Source organism: Watersipora subatra, chromosome 2, assembly GCF_963576615.1.
Source record: "Watersipora subatra chromosome 2, tzWatSuba1.1, whole genome shotgun sequence".
Lineage (NCBI taxonomy): Eukaryota > Metazoa > Bryozoa > Gymnolaemata > Cheilostomatida > Watersiporidae > Watersipora > Watersipora subatra.
Window position 1 is genome coordinate 38,995,777 of NC_088709.1, and position 25,421 is coordinate 39,021,197.

General features: G+C 37.6%; 2 protein-coding genes across 5 annotated transcripts in view; one reads left to right on the top strand and one right to left on the bottom strand.

The window, feature by feature from the left end:
* LOC137387700 (beta-1,3-galactosyltransferase 1-like) overlaps positions 1–20,897 on the top strand; it is a 31,451-nt gene extending 10,554 nt beyond the window's left edge. For 3 of the 4 annotated variants that reach the window (XM_068074192.1, XM_068074191.1, XM_068074193.1), the window contains exons 2-5: positions 9,260–9,521; positions 14,545–14,774; positions 19,148–19,284; positions 20,202–20,897. In XM_068074192.1, coding sequence (XP_067930293.1) covers positions 9,279–9,521; positions 14,545–14,774; positions 19,148–19,284; positions 20,202–20,620 — 1,029 coding nt within the window. In that variant the 5' untranslated portion in view covers positions 9,260–9,278 and the 3' untranslated portion in view covers positions 20,621–20,897. Of the gene's footprint in view, positions 1–6,149; positions 6,252–9,259; positions 9,522–14,544; positions 14,775–19,147; positions 19,285–20,201 lie in introns of those variants that run through there. The other variant, XM_068074190.1, reaches the window with a different exon arrangement.
* Positions 923–2,156, bottom strand: LOC137388192 (protein TsetseEP-like). The gene is made up of 2 exons (XM_068074697.1): positions 2,033–2,156; positions 923–1,353 (listed from the first exon to the last, which is right to left on the bottom strand). The coding sequence occupies exons 1-2, from the start codon at positions 2,154–2,156 to the stop codon at positions 923–925; spliced, it is 555 nt and encodes a 184-aa protein (XP_067930798.1).
* Positions 20,898–25,421: the final 4,524 nt, after the last annotated feature.

Here is a 25,421-nt window from a genome sequence, read left to right on the forward strand (position 1 = left end):
CAGTGTAGGGTACAGGGTCAGTGTAAAGTATAGGGTCAATGTAGGGTATAGGGTCAGCTTATGGTACAGGGTCGGTGTAGGGTACCTGGTCAGTGTAGGGTATTGGGTCAGTGTATAGTATAGGGTCAGTGTAGGGTATAGGGTCAGTGTAGGGTACAGGGTCAGTGTAAAGTATAGGGTCAGTTTATGGTACAGGGTCAGTGTAGGGTACAGGGTCAGTCTATGGCACAGGGTCAGTGTATGGTACAGGGTCAGTGTAGGGTACAGGGTCAATGTATGGTACAGGGTCAGTGTATAGTAAAGGGTCAGTGTAGAGTATAGGGTCAGTGTATAGTATAGGGTCAGTGTAGGGTACAGGGTCAGTGTATAGTATAGGGTCAGTGTAGGGTACAGGGTCAGTGTAAAGTATAGGGTCAGTGTAGGGTATAGGGTCAGCTTATGGTACAGGGTCGGTGTAGGGTTCAGGGTCAGTGTAGGGTACAGGGTCAGTGTATAGTATAGGGTCAGTGTAGGGTATAGGGTCAGCTTATGGTACAGGGTCAGTGTATAGTATAGGGTCAGTGTAGGGTACAGGGTCAGCGTATGGTACAGGGTCAGTGTAGGGTACAGGGTCAGTGTAGGGTACAGGGTCAGTGTATAGTATAGGGTCAGTGTAGGGTATAGGGTCAGTGTAGGGTACAGGGTCAGCATATGGTACAGGGTCAGTGTATGGCACAGGGTCAGTGTAGGGTACAGGGTCAGTGTATAGTATAGGGTCAGTGTAGGGTATAGGGTCAGTGTAGGGTACAGGGTCAGTGTAAAGTATAGGGTCAGTGTAGGGTATAGGGTCAGCTTATGGTAGAGGGTCAGTGTAGGGTACAGGGTCAGTGTAGGGTACAGGGTCAGTGTATAGTATAGGGTCAGTGTAGGGTATAGGGTCAGCTTATGGTACAGGGTCAATGTAGGGTACAGGGTCAGTGTAGGGTACAAGGTCAGTGTATAGTATAGGGTCAGTGTAGGGTATAGGGTCAGTGTAGGGTGCAGGGTCAGCGTATGGTACAGGGTCAGTGTATGGCACAGGGTCAGTGTATGGTACAAGGTCAGCGTATGGTACAGGGTCAGTGTATGGTACAGGGTCAGTGTGTTGTACAGGGTCAGTGTATGGCACAGGGTCAGTGTATGGTACAGGGTCATTGTAGGGTACAGGGTCAATGTTTGGTACAGGGTCAGTGTATAGTATAGGGTCAGTGTAGGGTATTGGGTCAGTGTATAGTATAGGGTCAGTGTAGGGTATAGGGTCAGGGTAGGGTACAGGGTCAGCGTATGGTACAGGGTCAGTGTATGGTACAAGGTCAGCGTATGGTACAGGGTCAGCTTATGGTACAGGGCCAGTGTATGGCACAGGGTCAGTGTATGGTACAGGGTCAGTGTAGGGTACAGGGTCAATGTATGGTACAGTGCATATGCGCACTGATAGTGCAGCTGTTGAACATTGCGTGTCGTGTGACTTGTTTCAAAAGTTTGCCTGTCATCTGATTATATCCTCAATGTATTTGATATAATAAATGTTATATTAATGGTTCCGTAATTTATTTGCGTGATTTCCTAGTAGCAATAGCAATGCAGGATGCGGTAGTAAAATTAGCAATGCTGTTTAGATGCTAATTGCTAGTTTACCAAAGGTTATGCAAATCTTCTCCATAGAATAGAAAAACATCGGCTTGGTAGGCTTATCGTTCGCACTGCTCTATTACCCAGCCATCTTCATCTACAGTCATGGCTGTGAACATTATGAAAGAATCAATGCTACGCATTGGTAATTACTCATTGATGAGCAGATGTAAAACGCATTACCTACAGTTACAGTAAGTTGTTGTATGGATATATATGTACACGAAGTTGCATTAACAGTTGCAGTGGTAAGCATGTCACACCTATACATTATTTCATTGTGTACTTTTGCTACTGCGCAATATGCAGTATACATGCAGTACAACTATTTTTTATTGTGTAGTAAGCAGTATTAATGCAATGGCGGTATTGCCTACTACACATTGTGCAGTGCTGGGTGCAGTGCTGGGTGCAGTGCTGGGTGCAGTGCTGGGTGCAGTGCTGGGTGCAGTGCTGGGTGCAGTGCTGGGTGCAGTGCTGGGTGCAGTAGGAGTGTTTCTAGTCATAGGGATGTTCCGTTATAGGAACAGTAAAGTACATGTAAATTGCCTAATCCGTTCCAAGACCTTTCTAAACTCACCCGTTGGGCCATAAAACAATGAAATAAACTAGACTCAACTTTATAATTTGTGGACTGTATCGTAACTGCAGTATTATTGGTTTGCATCGACAACTTGTCTTATTTTTGATCAATCTCACTGGTTTATATATAGGCCATGACTGCGGTAATTTTACAATAAGTTGACGGGAGCGCTCATCTTCGATGTTCATTGACAACGATTTGCTTATTTTTTCTAAACAGCAAAGTCTATTCTGCAAAGTAGAGCTAATAACAAATATTTAGATAGATTAGTAGACCGACTTTGTAACGCTTTCACCAATCGATCACCTTTCGGTATTTATGAACAATTGCGCAGCTACCTATTCTCTGTTTCGTCGACACATCTGATAATCTCAAGTAACGAACTAGAATGTCACGGAAGTTGTATATATAATAGATAGAAGGCTATACAAATGTCGTTTTTCCCCTCGCAAATGGGGCTATACAGATTACCATTCAAATCAAATTTGAGAAATCGCCTAATTTGAAACTTTACATTATGTGGAATGTTTTACATAGTACGAAGTAAAAACTTCACATAAATTCTTTACGTTATCTGGAATTTTTGTTATAGGAGCGTCTACTGTATTTTGCTGTGCTTAATGAATAAGAACGTTTGCATTACACTGGACTTACATGCACAGCACATTTTCATGAAAACCCATAACAATATGAAGTATTGAGCTGATGTTGGCGTTACCAAAACACAATCGTAGGATAAGAATGCTGTTACAACCTGAGTATGAATGGGGAAATAGATTGATCACAATTAGCATGTTGTACATTGTATATGGTTGAAATGAGGATCTATTATGGCTTTAATATATAATGCAAATAAAAATACCACACAAATGCCACAAGTTTATCGATCAGACAGGGGATAATGCTTGACTCCTTAGTCTAAAATAATATGCTAGTTACAGCGTAAGTTCATGAGTTTGCTAAACATGTCATATGACAGTTTTATACAAACAGACGCTCGGAAAGCCAGCTGTGTCAGGTGATCCACACTGTGAACTTAACACAAATGCGCAGTTGCAGTACACAAGCAGTTTCAAGCTTTGAAGAATGCGCATTCACAGTATGCCTGAGTTGCTAGGTTTCAAGTAAGCGTCATGTAAGTACATGAGCGGTAGATCAGAGTGTAAGTATATGAGTGGTAGATCGGAGTGGGCAATTTGTTGTAGGAATGCAGTTACAGTAGCAGTAAACATCTACTGTACACAAGAAAGGTGTAATGCACTCTAAAACTACCGTAATTACTGTAAAATATATGGTGTATATCTTTTTATAAATATAAAATCAACCAGTTTCAATGTAAAGATCTTGTCGCTGAAGAGAAGAAGCTATCTAGCTTTCTGTCTAATTCTGAGCATTCATTAGTAAGCACTTCCAGCAGTGTATCACTAGAAACTAATGTCCTGTCTGCAGTTGCTCTATTTGTCAGTTAGAAATGTTGTCAGTGGTTTGGCTATATTTCAGCAACTAATACTTCAATCGAATTGAAACATTGGAATTCTACTTAAAACATATCACTCAAAAGGCGGACAAAATCTCGTAATCTTACCTAAACCGTATATGGGAGAATACAAAACGGAATTACGCAGATCAGTTTTCTCCCGGGGAACATCTGGTAAAAAAACATCCTGAATTATCTCTGGCTCTGGTCTGAGTGTTAATTAGCATTAATTATTAATTCAAAGTGTTAATTAAAACATTTTTTCTCTCCTTGTTTATACAGGTTTGCTGTTGAATATTCAATTTTTTATTCCAACTTTCGGTACTCTGTGCTAAAGATCTGTGATAAACGCAAATATACTTCGGGTTACGATGTCCCTGTTTTATGGTTTTTTTCACCTTACGATGTGGAACACGATGTTTTCCATCCCTTTATTACGACATTTTTTCCGCCATACGACATCAACAAAAATTTCTTTTGAAATTCCAATTTGGTGGTCGGTATACCGACATATATGGTGGTCGGTATATCGAGCATATATGCTCGATACGTCGGAATAACGAAGATGCCGATATGCTATATGTTGGAATAACGAATACGCCGATATGCTATATGTCGGAATAACGAAGACGCCGATATGCTATATGTCGGAATAACGAAGATGCCGATATGCTATATGTCGGAATAACGAATACGCCGACATGCTATATGTCGGAATAACGAAGATGCCGATATGCTATATGTCGGAATAACGAATACGCCGATATGCTATATGTCGGAATAACGAATACGCCGATATGCTATATGTCGGAATAACGAATACGCCGATATGCTATATGTCGGAATAACGAAGATGCCGATATGCTATATGTCGGAATAACGAATACGCCGATATGCTATATGTCGGAATAACGAAGATGCCGATATGCTATATGCCGAAATTCCTCTCACAACGCCTGAAAAAGATACTACTCTTTCTTTCAATTCAGCATTCTTCGTGTTTCGTAAATGCCCAATATTGTGTGAGTGAAACGAAAATTATTGAAAAGTAAGCAAAATTGAAAATTTATCGTGCATTTTAGCATTTAATATAATATTTATTATAAGCTTTAATTATACATACTGTATATAACTACATATATAACTTTAATTCGTTAGCTATGGGTCCTAAGATTGATAACGACATTAAAGGAAGAATCATAAGCAGATCATAACCACTAAATACACTAAAGTCACTGTAGGTAACTATAGTTACTAATGTTAAACCATAACTGTCACGTACAACTTTTATCATATTTATTAGGTAAATCAGACACGCTGATTCCGATTTTGTACTCAAAATAAAGATTGGTCCACTAACTTTCAGAGTAATGAAGGCTTTTTTACAGCGTTTTAATATCGGTCTCCAAAACAACACGATCGGTACAACAAGCTCCGCCCATAAATATGTGACGTAGCCTAGCTTTTTAGGAATGGAAGTTAGGGATGTTTAGTCCGATTTAGAATGATAGAAATTGGTGTCATGAAACCCATTATTATCTAAATTCAGCCTTCAAAATAATTTCAGTCTTTTCTGAAAGGTAGATGAGCTATTTAACATTGCATATTTAAAAATGAGCTCAAAAAAGCGCGATAACAACGCTAGCTTGGGATAAAAACGCGCTTTTTGGGCTCATTTTTCTCGGCGTTCAGCCTATTTAACATCATGTAACAAGCTACAAGCAATTTCAACTAGTTTATCTACCTTTCATAAAAGACAGATCTATTATTTTACAGGCTGAATTTAGATACTAATGGGTTTTAAGACACCCATCTCTATAATTCTAAATCGGACTAAACATCCCTAACTTCCGTTCCTAAAAAGCTAGGCTACGTCACATATTTATGGGCGGAGCTTGTTGTGTCGATTGTGTTATTTTCGAGAAGGATATTGAAACGCTGTGAAAAAGCCTTCATGACTTTGAAGGTTAGTGGACCAATCTTTATTTTGAGTACAAAATCGGAATCAGCGTGTCTGATTTACCTAGAAAATATGATAAAAGTTGTACGTGACAGTTATGGTTCAACATATTATTTTGTGACTAATTTTTAATATGTACAGTAGGCCTATGTATCTAAAATTTTGATGTTTTTTATGAGGGATGTTTGCATTAGAATGCTGCTATGGGTTTCTCTACCATCAATGTGACATTTTCGCTTTACCGTGCCGAAACGGGCAGCCATCTTTATTTGGGAGCAGCCATCTTTCTAATCGCATTGTGTTACTGTCACTGAAAAGATGCAGTCAAGGTTATACAGCGCCAGGTTAGCTTTAGATAAGACTTTGTATGCATTGCTAAGCTGAGACTATTTTTAACTTGTGCAGCTGGCTATAATCCCATAGGCTGCTGACTATAGCATGGCTGGGATTTGAGTCTTTCAACAAGTAATTCGCCTTTCCTAGAGAAGTACCATTGACAACATGTCTGAAAATGTGTTGAAATGGTTCCACAGCAAGTGGAATTCGTCAGTGAACTTGCTGGCAAGTGGCAGGGCAATTTGGTTAGTCCTACATGTACCTCATCAAATACCTTTTACTCATAGGGGTATCAGAGTGCACCCTGAGCTAGTAACAAGCCGAACATGTCGGCAGCAAAATGTACTTGTTACTGGTACATGTGTTATAAAGTTGAGCTTGCACCAAATTCTAGTAGATTTTACCAGAAAGTATCGGTATGTTTCTATCATTTGCGCTTGTTTTTAATGCTCAAGGTAATCTGACTGCCAGGATGTTTCAAGATTAAAATTTGCAGAACTTGATTGCGATTAAAACGCTCAGATTCAAGCGAAAGTGTGCTTATGATTTGATCTCTATAGTTGTAAAGAGACCAACAGAGTAGACAGAGTAGACAGAGTAGAGGTGTGTAATGTTCCAACTCCAACACAATAGCCGATATCAACTAATGATGACATTTTGCATGTATTTTTCTTCGAAGCATCTTAAAGGTTGACTTGCAATAAAATTCACATTATGGTTATTTGGTATCAAAAGATTCACCATGTTTTACTCTGTTGTGTTGTAGGTGCCAAATATGTGGAAATGTGATTACAAGCTCTTAAAAGCTCAAAAACGCAAAGCTGCCGTAGATTGGAATCTCTTTATTTCGATGACGTAGCCACGAAATTTGGTTATCGTCTTGTCACGTATGTTCTCGCGTGAATTGAAAGGCCAATACAAAGCTCAATATAAAACTTATCATAGTACTAGTTTATGGCAAACACTTTGGGTTTTACCGAAGACCCCGTATCAAATATAGATGCTCGCTACTTTACAGTTTTGTTTCGGCCTGGTCTAATTGGCAAGTCGTAATCTGATCATGTGACCCAATACTGCGCAAATATTTTCTGCAGCACTTTTCGATTATCACAAGTGACCAACAGGCTCATCATCATTATTAGACAATGGTATGTACTCCTTCAAGCTATGGCTAAAAAATTAAACAAATTTTTACGATAAGTTATAGGATATCACTGCTAAAAGTGACAGCATTACGATGATGATAAAACAGACGCGTAAGAACAATAGACATGGTTTTATTGAATGCGTGAAGTATATTTGTGAAAATATTTCGACGAATAAGGTTACATGAAAGTGTAAACAGAAATCATCTCTCACAACTACATCACATTTGAGCCGTTTTGGAAAGGGAATCTTTTCATATCAAATAATTGTAATGTGAATTTTGTTGCGAGTCAACCTTTAACCGAGATCAGATCTTGTCGATTTTAATCTAGAAGCATCCTGGCTGTCAGACCTCAAACATCAAAAGCAATTGCAAATAAAAGAGAGACGATACTTTCTGATAAAATCTGCTAAAACTTTGTGCAAGTTGATCTTCAAAGTGTTTCACCATCAATGGTGATCACATGATCAATGGTGATCACATGATCAATGGTGATCACATGATCAATGGTGATCACATGATCAATGGTGATCACATGATCAATGGTGATCACATGATCAATGGTGATCACATGATCAATGGTGATCACATGATCAATGGTGATCACATGATCAATGGTGATCACATGATCAATGGTGATCACTGATCAATGGTGATCACATGATCAATGGTGATCACATGATCAATGGTGATCACTGATCAATGGTGATCACATGATCAATGGTCAAATGTGCTTCTTTTCTTGTTAAACATTGCTATAGCCATTGTAGAAACATTTCCTAGACAATTTCAACACTTTCCGACACAGTTCCGACACAATTGCACGGTTATTTTAATGTTGTGGTTGGGTTTGAGGTCTAGCAACAAATAGAGAAGTGTTTCTTAGGACCTAGACCAAAGACATTTCATCATATGGACATTAGATAGTATCATGCAGGCCAGCGGATAGAGGTAACAAGAGTCACTACGATCCATTCGAAAAAATTATCGAAAATTTTAGCTGTTCATCATCTTGACACAAACGCGCCGAACCACATCAAATAATTCGCATTTGATGCCGCTAATTAGTTTGTTTATAAGGTTTCATGATTTTTAATTCATTTGTTATTTGAGATATTTCAGTAATCATGAGTAGCTAGCAGTACAGATAGTTCAGTAGACTCAACTGTCTCCTGATATCATACATAGCGGTCACATGACCAGCTTACTGGTTAATATGGGAAAACTAGACACAGCTTTCTAGGAAATCTTACAGCCTAAGGATAAATGTGCTATTTGGTTATTAATAAAATATTTTGTGCTTAATACAAGCTTTTCAGTGATGGTCTGTATATAATGGTCTTATCTAGGAAATTTGTTTCAGTCTGTGTCTGCGCAATAAACCAGACAAGCTCAAGCACAACAGCATCCATATACCCTAACAACAGCATCCATATACCCTAACAACAGCATCCATATACCCTAACAACAGCATCCATATACCCTAACAACAGCATCCATATACCCTAACCACAGCATCCATATACCCTAACAACAGCATCCATATACCCTAACGACAGCATCCATATACCCTAACGACAGAATCCATATACCCTAACAACTGCATCCATATACCCTAACAACAGCATCCATATACCCTAACCACAGCATCCATATACCCTAACAACAGTATCCATATACCCTAACAACAGCATCCATACACCCTAACAACAGCATCCATATACCCTAACCACAGCATCCATATACCCTAACAACAGCATCCATATACCCTAACAACAGCATCCATATACCCTAACGACAGAATCCATATACCCTAACAACTGCATCCATATACCCTAACAACTGCATCCATATACCCTAACAACTGCATCCATATACCCTAACAACTGCATCCATATACCCTAACAGCTGCATCCATATACCCTAACAACAGCATCCATATACCCTAACAACAGCATCCATATACCCTAACAACAGCATCCATCTACCCTAACAACAGCATCCATATACCCTAACAACAGCATCCATATACCCTAACACGCTAATGCATGTCACAAGTGCTAAAATGAATGTTCCCATCACTTTGAGAAACAAACTATGTTTTAGGTAAATTAATCGATGGGGAATGGGAAAGATGGATCTTATTGCTCTCATAAAGACAACCAGTCATATTATAATAGTGCTTTTTTGCGTGGAATGTATTATTGCTGGTGCTTTACCCACTTATTCCAATTCAACAAACGCCACAGAGGCTGAAGCAATAGAGGACGTAGAGGCTATTAATCCATATAACTATAGCTATATACTCCAATCAGATCCATGCACCTCAGAAGTTGACCTTCTCATAGTCATACATACATCAGCTAAGGTAGGTTTATCTCGAATTTAATGTTAACATTGTCTTCTGCTTTCACATGCACCTGTTCACTAGGTCTACTGCCGGTTGTTATTCACTGCGTTTCCATGACGCGCATAATTCGCAAATTTTAGCCAATCCGCAAGTTATCCACGTCATGGAAACGGCATAAATCCGCAAGCTAAGCGAGTTTTGCAATCCGCAAAACTTTATCGAATCCATTGTGCTTGTGAATCATGGAAACGGTACTTGCGATTAATGCGCATTAGAATATCGATGGCTATTACATTAAAAACGTTTTCACGCTTCAGTCATTTTTATTTCGATTTCAGCAGTCTCAATGCGCCAACGTTCCGAACGATCGCTGCTAAGCTAAAGGCGTGGTCACACGAGCACCGAACCGACGTAGGTTCGGTTCGGAGGCTGGTTCGGTTCGTGGCACATGCCACACGGCATCCGAAGTCACTTCGCTTCCTAGATACCATATGTATAGAGACAGGACACGGTTTCATTAGTAGTTTTTATGTATTTGAGTTAAATATTTCTATTGTAAACAAAAAACTTTGAGGGACAATTATAAATTATAATTACACAGCAGATTTATCAGAAGATCGTTCAGCTGCTCAAAATAAATCACTCGATACAAAGATTTTGCCAACCCTTCCCATCAACATAATTATATTTTTTTATTAACATATTAATGTTTTTCTATGCTGAGTACATAACAAACAAAAACAGTCTTTATCATAGTACTGTGGTTTCACATAAATAAATCAGTCAACGATACTTCATCAGGATGAATATGACACATTACTTATATTCTACACGAAAGAAAATCACAACCATTCTCTTACATTTATGCAAAACAATCACAAGTCCGGGTGAACCTTGTCGTAAATTGCTTCATGTTGTTTATTTAACGAAATAAAAGTATCATCCCATTTCTTTTTTAACTTTACTCACATGCACGTAAGGAGAAATGTGATGCGTGCTCGCTAAAATTCTAGAAATTTTAACCAGCCAATAAGAGCAAGGGTTCGGCCACGAAATTTTGAGCAGGACCGAAATGGTTTGTTTCGGCCAGAAATGTCTTCGGCCGAAGTTTTTACAGCTGAGAGCGACGTCGTTTTGCGTCATTTAGTTCAGTTTGGCTCGTGTGACCACCCCTTAAGCGTGACAAGACTGCGTAGCTATTTATAGAGTCATTAATTAGGCTAATACTTGACCTATGTGGTCAAGCACTGGTGTTAAATCAGCATAGCCAGGTGTTCATTGAAACGCTTGATTGCAAAGTAACCCAACTTGCGGATCATTCGAATTTCGTGAATCACGCGGATTATGCGAGTCATGGAAACATAGTGATTCTCAGGAAGACAAGGAATACTCTACTCTACCTAAGGGAGACTCTACATACAAAATTTTCAAGTAACGAAATGTCTTTTGGTCGGAATTTCCTTCGACTTACGAATTATATTTCCAGATAGAAAAAGCTGAAAGGCTTTTTTGTATTTCGGCTTGCTTGTTCCACGGGCTAGCCTGGTCACGCACTCAAGGATTTCTGCCACACACATACAAAACACAAACAACAGGGTAGACCCACTTTTCGCGGTCTTCCGCACAAATATTCCAAAATAACAGATGTCAATTCAATCGGCCAAACACAACCTACCAATTGGTGAGCAACCTATTAATGTATCCGAATACCTCATATAAAATAGGCCAACCAAGTTGCATAATGGTTAATACCCATTTTTTCTCTGGAAATATACTTGCTCGCGATTTTTGGCCAAGAATAACCAGGGTTCATCATACACCAAAACGTCTCTTACGGGTTCTGGAGGTAGTCCGTTATCTAACATTATCGGGTAGGTCCATTGTCCCTGTACCAAAACTTAAACTATTTTTAAGCCAATCAAATTCACAGGTTGAATAAATCATGAACACGCAAATGAACTACCACTCCACTACGACAACTAGCGCGTAGGTATTGTATGGTTGTTAAACTGTGTTGTGATTAGCTTACATTGTAGCCTCTATTCGGGGCAGGGTGTTTGTATGGGCGCCCGAACTTAATAAACAGAACGGGCTACCTCCGGAACCCGTAAGAGACATTTTGGTGTATGATGAACCCTGGTTATTCTTGGCCAAAAATCGCGGGCAGGTATATCTCCAGAGAAAAAATGGGTATTAACCATTATGCAACTTGGTTGGCCTATTTTATATGAGGTATTCGGATACATTAGTAGGTTGCTCACCAATTAGTAGGTTGTGTTTGGCCGATTGAATTGACATCTATTAGTATTTTGGAATATTCGTGCGGAAGACCGCGAAAAGTGGGTCTACCCTGTTGTTTGTGTTTTGTATGTGTGTGGCGAAAATCCTTGAGTGCATGACCAGGCTAGCCCGTGGTTTGTTGATTTGGCCCGTTTGCATCCTGTGGGTACGGCATGATGTATAACACATCTCACTCGGTCTCATGTGTTAGCGAGTCAGGAAATGTTTTAGTTTCGTCAGTTGTATAATTTATAGTTATCATATATCGCATACAGAGTAGGACAACTTTCATTTTTAGCGCTTTGTTTTTTGGATTATGGCAGTTTTTCAGTTTGTGCTGATATAAATCGATCGTTCTACTTGCGTTCTCAAAAACGCAAGTAAAACGATCGATTAACGTGTTGTGTTCTCAAAAACGCAACACCCACTTCTAACCTACCCACTTCTAACGCATTTAACCTACTTCCCACAGTCAGATTTCTTTCATCCATATGACCAAAGGTAACCAACAAACCATTCGTAACTTTTATTCACTATTTTTCTGGGCACTATGTAATATGTTGTAATCTAATTCTAACATGTATTTCTTACAGGTTTTCCCATTACATGTGTGTTTAATTTATACAAATGTTATACCTGAGTCTATATTGAACTGGATTAGGGCATTCATATGGTAAAATCGGTTTCTAGATACGAAATTTTCTACTGCGAAATGGCTTGGGAATGAATTAAAATGGAATGAATTAAATTCATAGAGGTTCTACTCTATCACATTTAGTGAAATGCTTGTAGTTGTTAGGCCTATCAATCTGTATCTTATCACTAATAACTATAGGGAGGACGATCTTATACGGAGGTATATCCTTGATGACATAGACTGTGTGTATAAGTAGTGACGTATATCCTTGATAACATAGACTGTGTGTATAAGTAGTGAGGTATATCCTTGATAACATAGGCTGTGTGTATAAGTAGTGAGGTATATCCTTGATGACATAGACTGTGTGTATAAGTAGTGAGGTATATCCTTGATGATATAGAATGTGTGTATAAGTAGTGAGGTATATCCTTGATGATATAGACTGTGTATAAGTAGTGAGGTATATCCTTGATGATATAGAATGTGTGTATAAGTAGTGAGGTATATCCTTGATAACATAGACTGTGTGTATAAGTAGTGAGGTATATCCTTGATGACATAGACTGTGTGTATAAGTAGTGAGGTATATCTGTGATGACATAGACTGTGTGTATAAGTAGTGAGGTATATCCTTGATGACATAGACTGTGTGTATAAGTAGAGTGGCTGATAAAGATACACAACTAGCCTAGCTAGACTAGAATAACTTTGTGTTGACTATATTTATTAACTACACTTAACATATAAAACAATGTTTTTTGATGTTATATTAGATAGTTTGTATCTTTTATTTTTGAATCGTTATTGTTGGCACCTTCAATTTCTCACATTTCAAACTCTCCCTTGCTTGACCACGATAACTACTAGTTGTAATCACGGTCTTGTACTCATGATTAAAATATATTTGCCAATGTTTTTCTAGTATTTCTTGTTGTGTCATCTTTTATTCACCACAACCAGCATCGGGATGTTTCAAGAAGTTTTCCGTACCATTTGTTAGAATATTTTGCCGATGTAGAAATGTTGCTGTAATTAAAATTGTTTGTTACAAAATTTTCATTTTTAGGAGATGGTAGGCTGAGGTTAAAGTATATTTCATGTGATTCAGACGAGGAAAATGGAAAATAACAACTTGATTTTTATATAAAGTCCTTCAATAACAGGAGGATTGTGATGAGAGCTTATAGTACTAGTTAGTATGTATATTACAGCTAGTATATAGCAACAGGAGGATTGGGATGAGAGCTTATAGTACTAGTTAGTATGTATATTACAGCTAGTATATAGCAACAGGAGGATTGGGATGAGAGCTTATAGTACTAGTTAGTATGTATATTACAGCTAGTATATAGCAACAGGAGGATTGTGATGAGAGCTTATAGTACTAGTTAGTATGTATATTACAGCTAGTATATAGCAACAGGAGGGTTGTGATGAGGGCTTATAGTACTAGTTAGTATGTATATTACAGCTAGTATATAGCAACAGGAGGATTGGGATGAGAGCTTATAGTACTAGTTAGTATGTATATTACAGCTAGTATATAGCAACAGGAGGATTGTGATGAGAGCTTATAGTACTAGTTAGTATGTATATTACAGCTAGTATATAGCAACAGGAGGATTGTGATGAGAGCTTATAGTACTAGTTAGTATGTATATTACAGCTAGTATATAGCAACAGGAGGGTTGTGATGAGGGCTTATAGTACTAGTTAGTATGTATATTACAGCTAGTATATAGCAACAGGAGGATTGGGATGAGAGCTTATAGTACTAGTTAGTATGTATATTACAGCTAGTATATAGCAACAGGAGGATTGTGATGAGAGCTTATAGTACTAGTTAGTATGTATATTACAGCTAGTATATAGCAACAGGAGGGTTGTGATGAGGGCTTATAGTACTAGTTAGTATGTATATTACAGCTAGTATATAGCAACAGGAGGATTGGGATGAGAGCTTATAGTACTAGTTAGTATGTATATTACAGCTAGTATATAGCAACAGGAGGATTGGGATGAGAGCTTATAGTACTAGTTAGTATGTATATTACAGCTAGTATATAGCAACAGGAGGATTGGGATGAGAGCTTATACTACTAGTCAGGATGTATATTACAGCTAGTATATAGCAACAGAAGAATGGTGATGAGAGCTTCATGGCTGAATAGAAACTTTCTCAGCAATAAACTAGGCCTAAAGACCAAGATAGTCTTCTTTGTGGGAAAGGCTGACACGGAGGAAAGTCAGCTCCGTATGGAATATGAGAGTGAACATTACAGAGATATAGTACAGTCTGATTTCACTGATGAGTATAGGCACAACACTTACAAAGCCATGTCCTACCTCAGGTGAGTCTCTATTGTAATTGTAATGTAATTTTGTGATTCTAAACTAAAAACCCAATTTCATTATTTATTTCAGCGTATAGGTAGTAAAATATCTCTCACTCATCTGTAACTGGAGAGATATTTCAGAGACAAAGGAAAACTATCAAGTGTAGGATTAAGTTATTAGCTCACATAGAGCAATACTTGTGTGACATGTGCATACGCAATAACAACCTCAGCGCAATTCAAGGCGCTTAGCTACCGGTAGGTGGTATCTTGTTCAGGGCTTGGCTACACGCCAATGCTAATGAACTGACCATCCCCTTGACAGTTAGTTTGACTAGTGAAAATTGGCAATGTCAGGGCTATAAAGTCCTTGCTGGGTTTTCGATTATTATTATCGAAGATAATCAAAGTATCTAGCATATTTTTCTCCAGTATCGGGGAGTTATCAGGATAGTTTGAGAGCTGTTATGTTTCTTGATATATCCGCGTTGCGTCGGCGATATCGGTTTATGGTCCTCCCTAGTCGATGATCAATGGTGCCCCTAGTTAATGAATAATGGTGAATCAATTTGTTTGACGTTCTATGTGATCAGACTGCCATAATGTTTCAAGATAAAGTTGGTATAATTTAATTGCAGTTTAAATTCTCAAAAGAAAAAAACTTTTTCAAAAAGTCGTGCCATTGGTCATGCAAAAGTTGACTGTGATAAACTATGGAACTAGTTAACTATGGAAAAGTGGATTATGATAAACTATGGAACTAGTTAACTATGGAAAAGTGGATTATGATAAACTATGGAACTAGTTAACTATGGAAAAGTGGATTATGATAAATATGCGGTCTTACCGATGTCGGATACTTCTATGTTTACACGGCATGTAGAGGAAAACAATGGGGTAATTTCAAACCAACCTACCTTAAAATTGTTATTAGCCCATCTATAGAGATGTATCTGAAGATATGTGTGAAGTTTTATTCTAACAATCCTGAGCAAATACAAAATAAAACAGAGACAGTAGAGACACGTGATACTGATATTTAATCGCGATAAAGATGTCATAATGAGAAGGACAAACGCGAGGAAATACGACTACTTGTGCCGTTTGCAGAAGTCTGGGCACATATTCGTTTAGCCATTCAAACCCGATCTCATTTGGTCGGTTTTAGTCTTTAGTCCTGGCAGTCCTTGCAGTCCTGGCAGTCAAATCTAAAACGACAAACAAAATTTCAAATGAGAGAGGAATATTTCAATTTTAAGATGAAAGCTCATAAAATTTGATGCAAGCAACCGTGTCAACACCTAAATTGTTTCTTTATAGCATCGTAGACAGCAGGCTTCCAAATCCTTTTTCCTTGAATGATAGACAGTTTATCTTGCATTTCCGTTGGCACCTCTATTCAGTGACAATTTTTTGCACTTAGTATATAGATTTCATGGTGTAGAATTAATATCCTATGAGTTGCCATGCCTACCATTCCCCCTAATGGGAAATTTTTCACATGTTAGTTTTGGTAGATTTTAAGGAGTTGTCTCCTTAAATGTAATTGGCTCTTTACTAAATGAGTCAGTTTGTCCATTTATTCCGAAGGTCAAGGTCAAAGCATCACCAGCCAAAATTTATTTTTCATTTCCTGCATACAAGGCTTGTGCTTTGACATGGCTTGTGTAGCCTGCATAAATGACTCTCAAGAAATACTATGATAACATTGACTAAACACACAAGTCAAACGTTGAGTTTCTGTCTAAAAAGCTGGAGAATACTTTTTAAAGAGTCTTCAAAGTCTTCAAGAGTCTTAGTTTCTTTACTAGTACATGTTTACTAGTACATGTTTACTAGTACATGTTTACTAGTACATGTTTACTAGTACATGTTTACTAGTACATGTTTACTAGTACATGTTTACTAGTACATGTTTACTAGTACATGTTTACTAGTACATGTTTACTAGTACATGTTTACTAGTACATGTTTACTAGTACATGTTTACATATTCTAGTAGAAGCTAATATATAACAAGGCCAGGTATAAATTGTCATAACCTTTGAGCCATATGGTCTATAACAAATATTTTGATTCCAACCAGCATGAAATCTTACATCAGTTGATGCCATAAAAATGCCAAAGATGTGTTGCAGAATGAGATCTGCCACTCTTTCGGCCATTTTATCTGTGAATGTGGGCATGTCCAAGTCAGACAATTTATCAATATGATTATAGCTTTTGACATTATTATGGCAAAAAAATAGAACAATCGCACTCAGTAGTAGTAGTGTTTTATAGAAATCATCCAAAGTCCATAGATCTAACATCAGTGAAACCTTTGTTATTGAAAGATGATTGAGTGAAAGATCATGATGCAATCTCTTTTCCAACACTGGCTTAAGTTATAATGATGGCCCTTATTATAGTTCAAGGGTTCTAGTTACTCAAATTCATTGGATAAAAAGGTTGGTCAATTAAAAATAAATTTTCTATGCATAAACTTTTTTTATTACCCGTGCAATGCCAGGCATTCAGCTCATTATCCCACGACCAAACACGAGCGAAGCGAGAGTTTGGGAGCTTTATGATAAATGCGTATGTGCACACAAGTTCCGAAAATTATTCATCAACGCCGTACCCAAACCCTTGTACCGAAATCTCATCAACAAATTTAACCATTTTTGTTTGGAGTCGTTTAAGTATAATAACGATACAAAACACATATAAACCTATTTAAATATGTTACAAAGTCATTGAAAATTCTCGACAATATCCTAAAACTTACCCATCTGATCGGATAATACATAACTAGACAGATTAATTTGGCTTAAAATCGCCATTAAAACCTGACAAGCCTTTTTAATCAAAATTGGAGTCTGTTCTACAACGTATTTAAAGGCTAAAAATTGGAGGCTATTTCGATTACACGCAGTTTCTCTTTACTTGGACAAAGTATGTGTTTTAAATGGCACCGCGTACAAGTTTTGCTCTGCTAAAAATTGTTTGGACACTAATATCGACTAGCTCAGCTGTGTAGAAGAGGAGTTGAGGGCAGCAGGCGGTGTGGAAGATGTTGAACAGCCAGAAGAATATGAAATGGTTTCAAATGAACGCAACATTAAGAATGCAACTGGCCGAGCAAATAATGCTAATATTTTTGTTTTGAAAATGTTAATTTTTGTTTCTGACTGTATTATAAATTTGGTTTGCCTATGTCACTTGTTCTTGAATATAATTATATTTGCAGCATTTGATAGATCATCATTATATAACTTAAAAATTTGCAGATTTATAGTATGTTATTTGATAGCATTATTGCTAACTCCTCTTCCATTGCACGTAAAAAGCCAGTTATCGCTGCAAACTGTAGCAAACATATCAATGAGCTTTTATGCAACTTTATTATCAAATGAAACTATGCCTTCAAATTTAAAATGAAATTAAAAACTCCAAAGCTCTAACAAATTGCAACGCAGGCCATAAATCATCATTAAAATAATAGATATTAACTGGTAGAAACATGTATCAGCTTCCCCGTGCGTATTTAATAAGAGATCGACAACAAGTTGGAGGTGAGTTAGCAAATTTATTAATAATAAGACGCCTCTATAGGAAAAAGGTTGAATAATAGAACGCCTTGGTGTTCAAACAGGTTTTATGGTAGTTACAAATTTGTTTACATTTATTATGAAGGCTTAAGATCTACCATTATATGAGCTGGGTTCATCCGTCCCTCTGGCTGGTTGGTGGCTGGAAAAATATTGCTTCATGCGGGGTTTGAACTCACAACATTTGGCCTAGCAGCTTGGCACACACTGTTGGCACTTAAGACTTTAAGATGGTTGTTTATTTATTTGTTCTTTGTGCTTTTTGGGCACTCCTGACAATCTCTCAAAGCACACTAGACTGCCTGGGTACTAGTAATCCATAATTTTTGTATAGTCGTTTTACTATAACGCCCTTATCCAACCGCCAGCGATCCAATGCCTGCATTTCTGTGTCTTTTCAAATCGGCGCAATTTTAATAAGACTTGACAGTATAACTGTGTGCCTGCTGTACTGGCAATACACAACTGGAGTTCTGCAAAGAAATTTAGTATAAACCAACCAAAATATGTTTTTGAAAACCCTACTTTTGTAATTTGTATTGTAAAAGCTAAATTTGGCAAAAGCTGAGAAGTAGAAGCGTTATCGTCATCACTTATCGTCATCACTGAAAACACACAGTGGATCGCCTTGACTGCTCTGCTTCATAGATAAATTTGATGTGTGAATATCCTTGCAACGCTCTCACAGTTAGCTAATTCAGATAGTAGCTTTGACAACTTTCAATAGATAAACAGCAAGTGCTTAGCTCTACCTGCAGTGCTCACAATCCTGCAGATGTTAACTTTATTTTACAGGTGGACATCTGTATATTGCAAAACGGCCAGCCTCCTTATGAAATTAGATGATGATACACTGCTCAAAGTACTCAGGCTGCCCTCATTACGCAGTAAAATAAAAGACTTTGTCGATTCCAAAAAGCCTATATATGCAGGTGAGTAGATCCACTTAACTACATGTATTTCAACACCCTAATGACAGATGGTATACTGTGGACAGACAAGGACTGTCTGTTGACAGTCCTTGTCTGTCCACAGTAAACAGTCCGCAGTAGACTGTCTACAGTAGACAATCTACAGTAGACAGTCTACAGTAGACAGTTTACAGTACTACAGTAGACAGTCCACAGTAGACAGTCCACAGTAGACAGTCCACAGTAGACAGTCCACAGTATAGTCCAGAGGGAAACAAAGAGCACAGAGCTAGCGATACAGACTACAAACGACAGAACTAAAGACTGAAAGTTACGCTCTTAATCTGCATTAAGAACAGTGCGGTAACATTAACCTACGTTTGTGTAGCTTTGTATATCTTTGGTAACATATATATTGCTTAACATTCTTACATTTACAAGTCTAACTGTTTTGAGTGTTTATTATTGTAACTCATTTCAGCATTACGCTTGATTGTAGTGAATTGTATCTAATTGTTCTATCTTCTCCTGCTTATAGAGCTTGTGTGAATAAAAACCATTATTCACCAGACACTTTGTTTGCAACAATTACAGTTGTTCATGAGAGCTATTACTCATTCGGTATAAGACAACTTGTACGCAGAACCCACTTGCTAGTGGCTAGTCAGAGCTGACTTCCACAACATTGTGCTCTTTGTTCCCCTACAGTCCATTATAGTCAGTCTACAGTTTATCCTCAGTAGAAAGTCCAGTCTGTTCACAGTAGACAGTCCACCGTTTGTTGACAGTCCACCGTTTGTTGACAGTCCACCGTTTGTTGACAGTCTACCGTTTGTTGACAGTAGACGAACCACAGCCTGTCCACAGTAAAAAGTTCAGTCATCCATGGCAAAAAAAGATGTTTTTTAAAGCTAATGCATTCTCACATTGTATTGCAGGAAAATCAATTGACAGTATCCCAAACAGACACAAACATAGTAAGTGGTATGTCTCAAAAGAGGTTTGGCCCGAGGATACATATCCAACATGGTTTCAAGGACTTGTGTACTTCCTCTCTCCTCAGCACACCGCCGAGCTATTCGAGACAGCTTTACACACCCATTACATGCATACGGATGATGTTTTCATAGGGATTCTAGTCAGCAAAACGGAGTCTATCAGACCATATACTACAGCTCTCTCTAGCTTCTCAGAATTTGCATTAGAAGGTTTTGATGTAGTTAAAAAGCTGAAACCAAAGTGGAACAAAGGCAGTAGCATATTTTTCCATATGCCAGAGCTGAAGCCTTATTATCTATGGGCTTTAGAAGACTTACGTCAGGCTGAAACTCCCGACATCCCGTGGTTTCAGAGGTAGCCCTAGGCCTTATTCAATGTTTCAATGCTTACCACTTTTAATGTACCAAAGACTTTGCCTTTGATTTCAAAGCATTTTTAATTCAGCTCATTTGTATCACAGTTTTGAGAGAAATTTTCAAACAGTAAATCTAATCTTTCTACTATTCTTTTTATTTATTTTGATACTAAACTGCTTTTATTTTATCGGCAGCACGTTTGATAAAAATTTATTCTATTCCATGCTGCTTTCTTTGCTATTTCTATGTGGTGTGATTTATTTACATACATTCCATTTAAATACGTTATCAGTAACAATTTAATAAAACAACTTTTTTACAAAACTAGCTTCACCATATTTTTTCTTGCGGTTTCTTAGGACTCATCTATATTAGCAAGAGGCAACAATTCCCAACTGCTGCTTGTTTACTCTGTTCATCAGATATTATGCTTCATCTGAAAACGCATTCATCATTCTACTAATTTCATATCTATAAACTTCCTACCTCGCACAATTTATATTTGGAAACATGCACAAGTCAATTTTTAAAATGGTGAAAAATCCAGTTTGTCAGTTTTTCTTTTCTATTTCACTTTACAGATTGTGTAAAATCCATGTCTACACTTGCTCAAAAGATAAAATTTGACTTGCAACAAAATTCACATTACAGTTATTTGGTATCAAAAGGTTCACCATGTCTTACTCTGCTGTGTTGTAGGTACAAAATATGTGGAAATGTGATTAAAAGCTTTTAAAAGCTAAAAAATGAACAGTTAGTCGCAGCCATCACAAAAATGTCGTAGGTTGAAATCCCTCTCCAAAATGACTCAAATGGGACGTAGTTGAACACGACGTGCTGCTGCTTACACTTTCACGCAACCTCATTCGTCGAAATAGTTTCACAAATATGATTCACGCATTCAATAAATCCATGTTTATTGTCCTTACGCGTCTATTTCATCATCATTGTAATGCTGTCACTTTGCTCGAAGGAATGCATATCATCCTCTGATAAACATGAAGAGCTGGTTGGTCACCTGTGATAATCGCAAAATGCGGCAGAAATTGTTTGCGCCATTTGGCAGGAAGTATGGGTCACATGATCAGATTACGACTAGATGATTAGACCAGGCTGAAACGAGACTGTAAAGTAGTGAGCTTCTATATTTGATAAAGGCTTTCCGGTAGAACCCGAAATGTTTGTCATAAACTAGAGCTGCGAGACATTTTACATCGAGCCTTTTTTGGTCTTTCAATTCACGTAATAACATCACGAGTCAAAACAATAACCACTTTGAGTTGAGTACGTGATCGAAATAAAGGGACTCTAACCTACGACCTTTTCATGACGGCTGCGATTAACAGTTCGTTGTTTAGCTTTTAAGAGCTTGTAATCACATTCCCACATATTTGGCACCTACAACACAACAGAGTAAGACATGGTGAATCTTTTGATACCAAATAACTGTAATGTGAATTTTGTCGCAAGTCGAATTTTAAAGGGAAAAATTAGAATATGGTTCAGTAGATTGTACATAGGTGGGGCCAAAGTTTTAAAGAAGACAGTATTATATGTTGATGTCTTCACTACATGATTACTGGCGACAAAGTATGCATGTTGAGAAAAGATTTTTACTCATTGTCAAATTCATTGAAGCAAGTCAAAATAGCGGAACCCTTTTGCATGAAGCTACAATTGCACATCTTATGTTAAAATATGTTAAAATTCATACATCAATTTCGACATCAAGACTTTATAATCGATGCATTCACCAAAAAAGACGTTTGACATGCCCTGATGGGAGAAGCAATCAGTTTCTTGTGTCAGTTTTTCATCAGGTGATTATATTTTTAAAGAAAGGACATAAGGTTGGACATTCCAGAGCAAATAGTGAGCGCCTGTTTTTGTGGATCATTCTAGTGGGAGAACTGACTTTTAGTGGCTAAGCCCATTGCGTAGAATATGCTGCCTGTATCAAGTCTAGGTAGTTTCCTATCATTGTGATGACCGTCTAACTTGTCGCAGTTGTGTCATGGCATTGGTTTAAGATCATATGGAGTATTTACATCTTGCAAGGAGTATCGACACTGAATATAGCAGCCATCATATCTCTATTTTTTGAGCGAGTCATTTGTTTTCAGCATTGGTTTGTCAAGACAGAGCATCAGCTGTGCTGTTGCATTTACCAGAGATGTCTGTGTCAACAAATGCAGATTTCAGCTCTCGGAGTCCCTGAATTCTAGTCGTAAAGGCTGTTTACATCTTTAGAGTGGAAGGTGTGTACACATGGTTTATGACCAGTTCCAATTGTTACGTCTGTATCCTCCAGAATATGCATATTGAACTAAAAACATGCCCACATTCCCATATTTATAATGCTTATAGCTCCATGCGGTCATCGAGATTTAGTGCCAGGAAGATTTGTTGATTTGGAATCAGTGTGACCCATCGAGCTGTATTCAAAGTGGTCACTTCGTAAACCTTGGCTTCACGAATTGTTTATAATTAATTTCGGCGCATACCATCTGAGGCAGAAAGTTTTGGAGAGATTTATCCTCACATCTTTAATTCACTCACTTTCATTCACTTTCTTTCACTCATACTACCACATTCTCAAACATGTCGATATCCCATATTCACATCTCTGAATTTAAGCATAATTATCTCGGAATCTTTGAGAAATAGTTCATCCAGCTGGTATACATATCTGAGAAATTAACGCGGCTCCTTGATACATATAGGATTAGACAACTCCAAAAAGTCATACATAAGGTTTGGATCTGGTTGCATACCTTGTTTACTAATTGCATGACATCTGAATAGTACTGAATTGTTTCTGAACAAACATTTCCAAAGGTTTCAATTCATTCCGTCATCTCTGAAATGATTCAGAACTACACTATCATAGTTTCTTTTCACCAACAGTCGTATAGTACTAATATGTCATCCTCATGGCATACATACTACATCATCGAGTCGGTCGATAATGCCGAACACACAGCATCGAAATATACTTACCCAAACTTATCAGTTCAATGGCTACACGATTATAGTAGTAACATCCAAATAGGATTGTGAAGGTGGTCCGTAGATTAAAAGTATCTTATAATATCCGGAGTTAGCATGGTTTAAAAGGAATTTCGTTCCAAATATTTTGGATAGTGTTTTTTATAGAACTGCCATGACAGGCACTGCATTTCACTGTGCCATTTTGCTTAGCTAGTATATACCTATATTTGAGTAAGGTCTGCTTTAGGTATTCATCATTTTTTTGGGCTCTCAATGTCTTGTCGACTTTCAGGGTCGATATGAGACTTTATGGGATCAATGTATTCCGATAGGTCTAATTTGGGCAGAGGGGTTTACAAGACTGCAATTTTTGCATTGTGCTGTACAGGGAGAAACAATTGCTTCTCGCTATATCAATAACAAGAATCGACAAAAGGAATAAACAATAGATCATTTCTGCAAAAATAAAGTTTGTTTTAATTACTTGCTATTTCTTGTTCGTCTTCAATTTGTGTTTATGACTGTTTACAAATGTAATTATCACTTAAAAGACAAAGATTTGTGAAACGGTTTTCACATGCAAAAAAGCGACCATCTGCTATCTTTAACAGGTCTAGCCTAATGACGACTCCAATTCCAATTGATCCAAAACTAACTCATCTAAAAACTATTCATAATTTTTTAAACCTCCGCTATTGTAACTTGAGTGTAGTAAATGAAATCCTGTGATTTAAGTTTTTGTATTTCTATCCTTGTCTTTACTTCAATTTTGAAAACGGTATATTGGATGAACCGGTTTTTGACTGAATGTCTTTAGAAGAAATGGTTTATTGGACCAATTGGATTTCAGACCAATCATGGTTAGACCAATTGTACCAAACCCATTACGTAATACATATCATCATTTTGCCCTGGTCAACACAGTTTCTGCCATACTGGTAAACCAGACTCGATTCTGATGCAAGCGATCTTCCAAAAAGCGATCCTCCTTTAAAATTTTACCCCATTTTGGCTACTCATTTAGACTCAATCTAAATATATTTTTGAGAATATTAATAGCACTTTTTCTTTAATTCTAGGTTCTCAAATGAAGATTTACCCAAGCGTTTAAAATGCGAAAAATATTCAGTCATGATGCCATGAAGCCGTCAAAGATATGAGATCACTTGAATTGACTCCATTTAGACAAAAAAATAAAGATCTTGATTATTTTAAATCACTGCAAATAAAACTGGAAAAAAGCTGCCGCTTTAGCTTTTTAGCTTTTCACAAAAAACTTTGGCATTGATATCAAGTGAAGAGGGCCTACTTGCTTCATCCAACATCTTCCCCCTTCTCGCACCTTTCCGACATACTCTTCTTCTAGCGCGCCGCTTGAAATAATTTACACCAAAATTGTTTTTTACTAAAATAAACTGTGTGCCCAGTCTTGCGCACAATACTTGAGATCTATTCATATCACTTTCAGTGTTTGTCTGTCTGTCATCAGTTATTCGTGTGTCCAGTTGAAGAGACAAAATTTTAGGAACGGAAAATCCGCTTTGCAATGGATTTGAACTCGGATCATTTTGGCCTGCAGGCAGACATCCTGTTCATTAAACTACTTGTCCAATAACTGGCCATAGCAATGAGTAATTGTGCACGTACTTATGCATCGCTTGCGAAAGTGCTATTGGCCAGTTTGATGTTATGCATAACGTCAAGCTGGCTTCACAGCGTTTGTTTAAGGTTCTCAACTTATTTGAGTAACTACTTTATTACTCGTGCAATGCGGGCATTCAGCTAGTATATGTATATATGGCATGAAGTTAA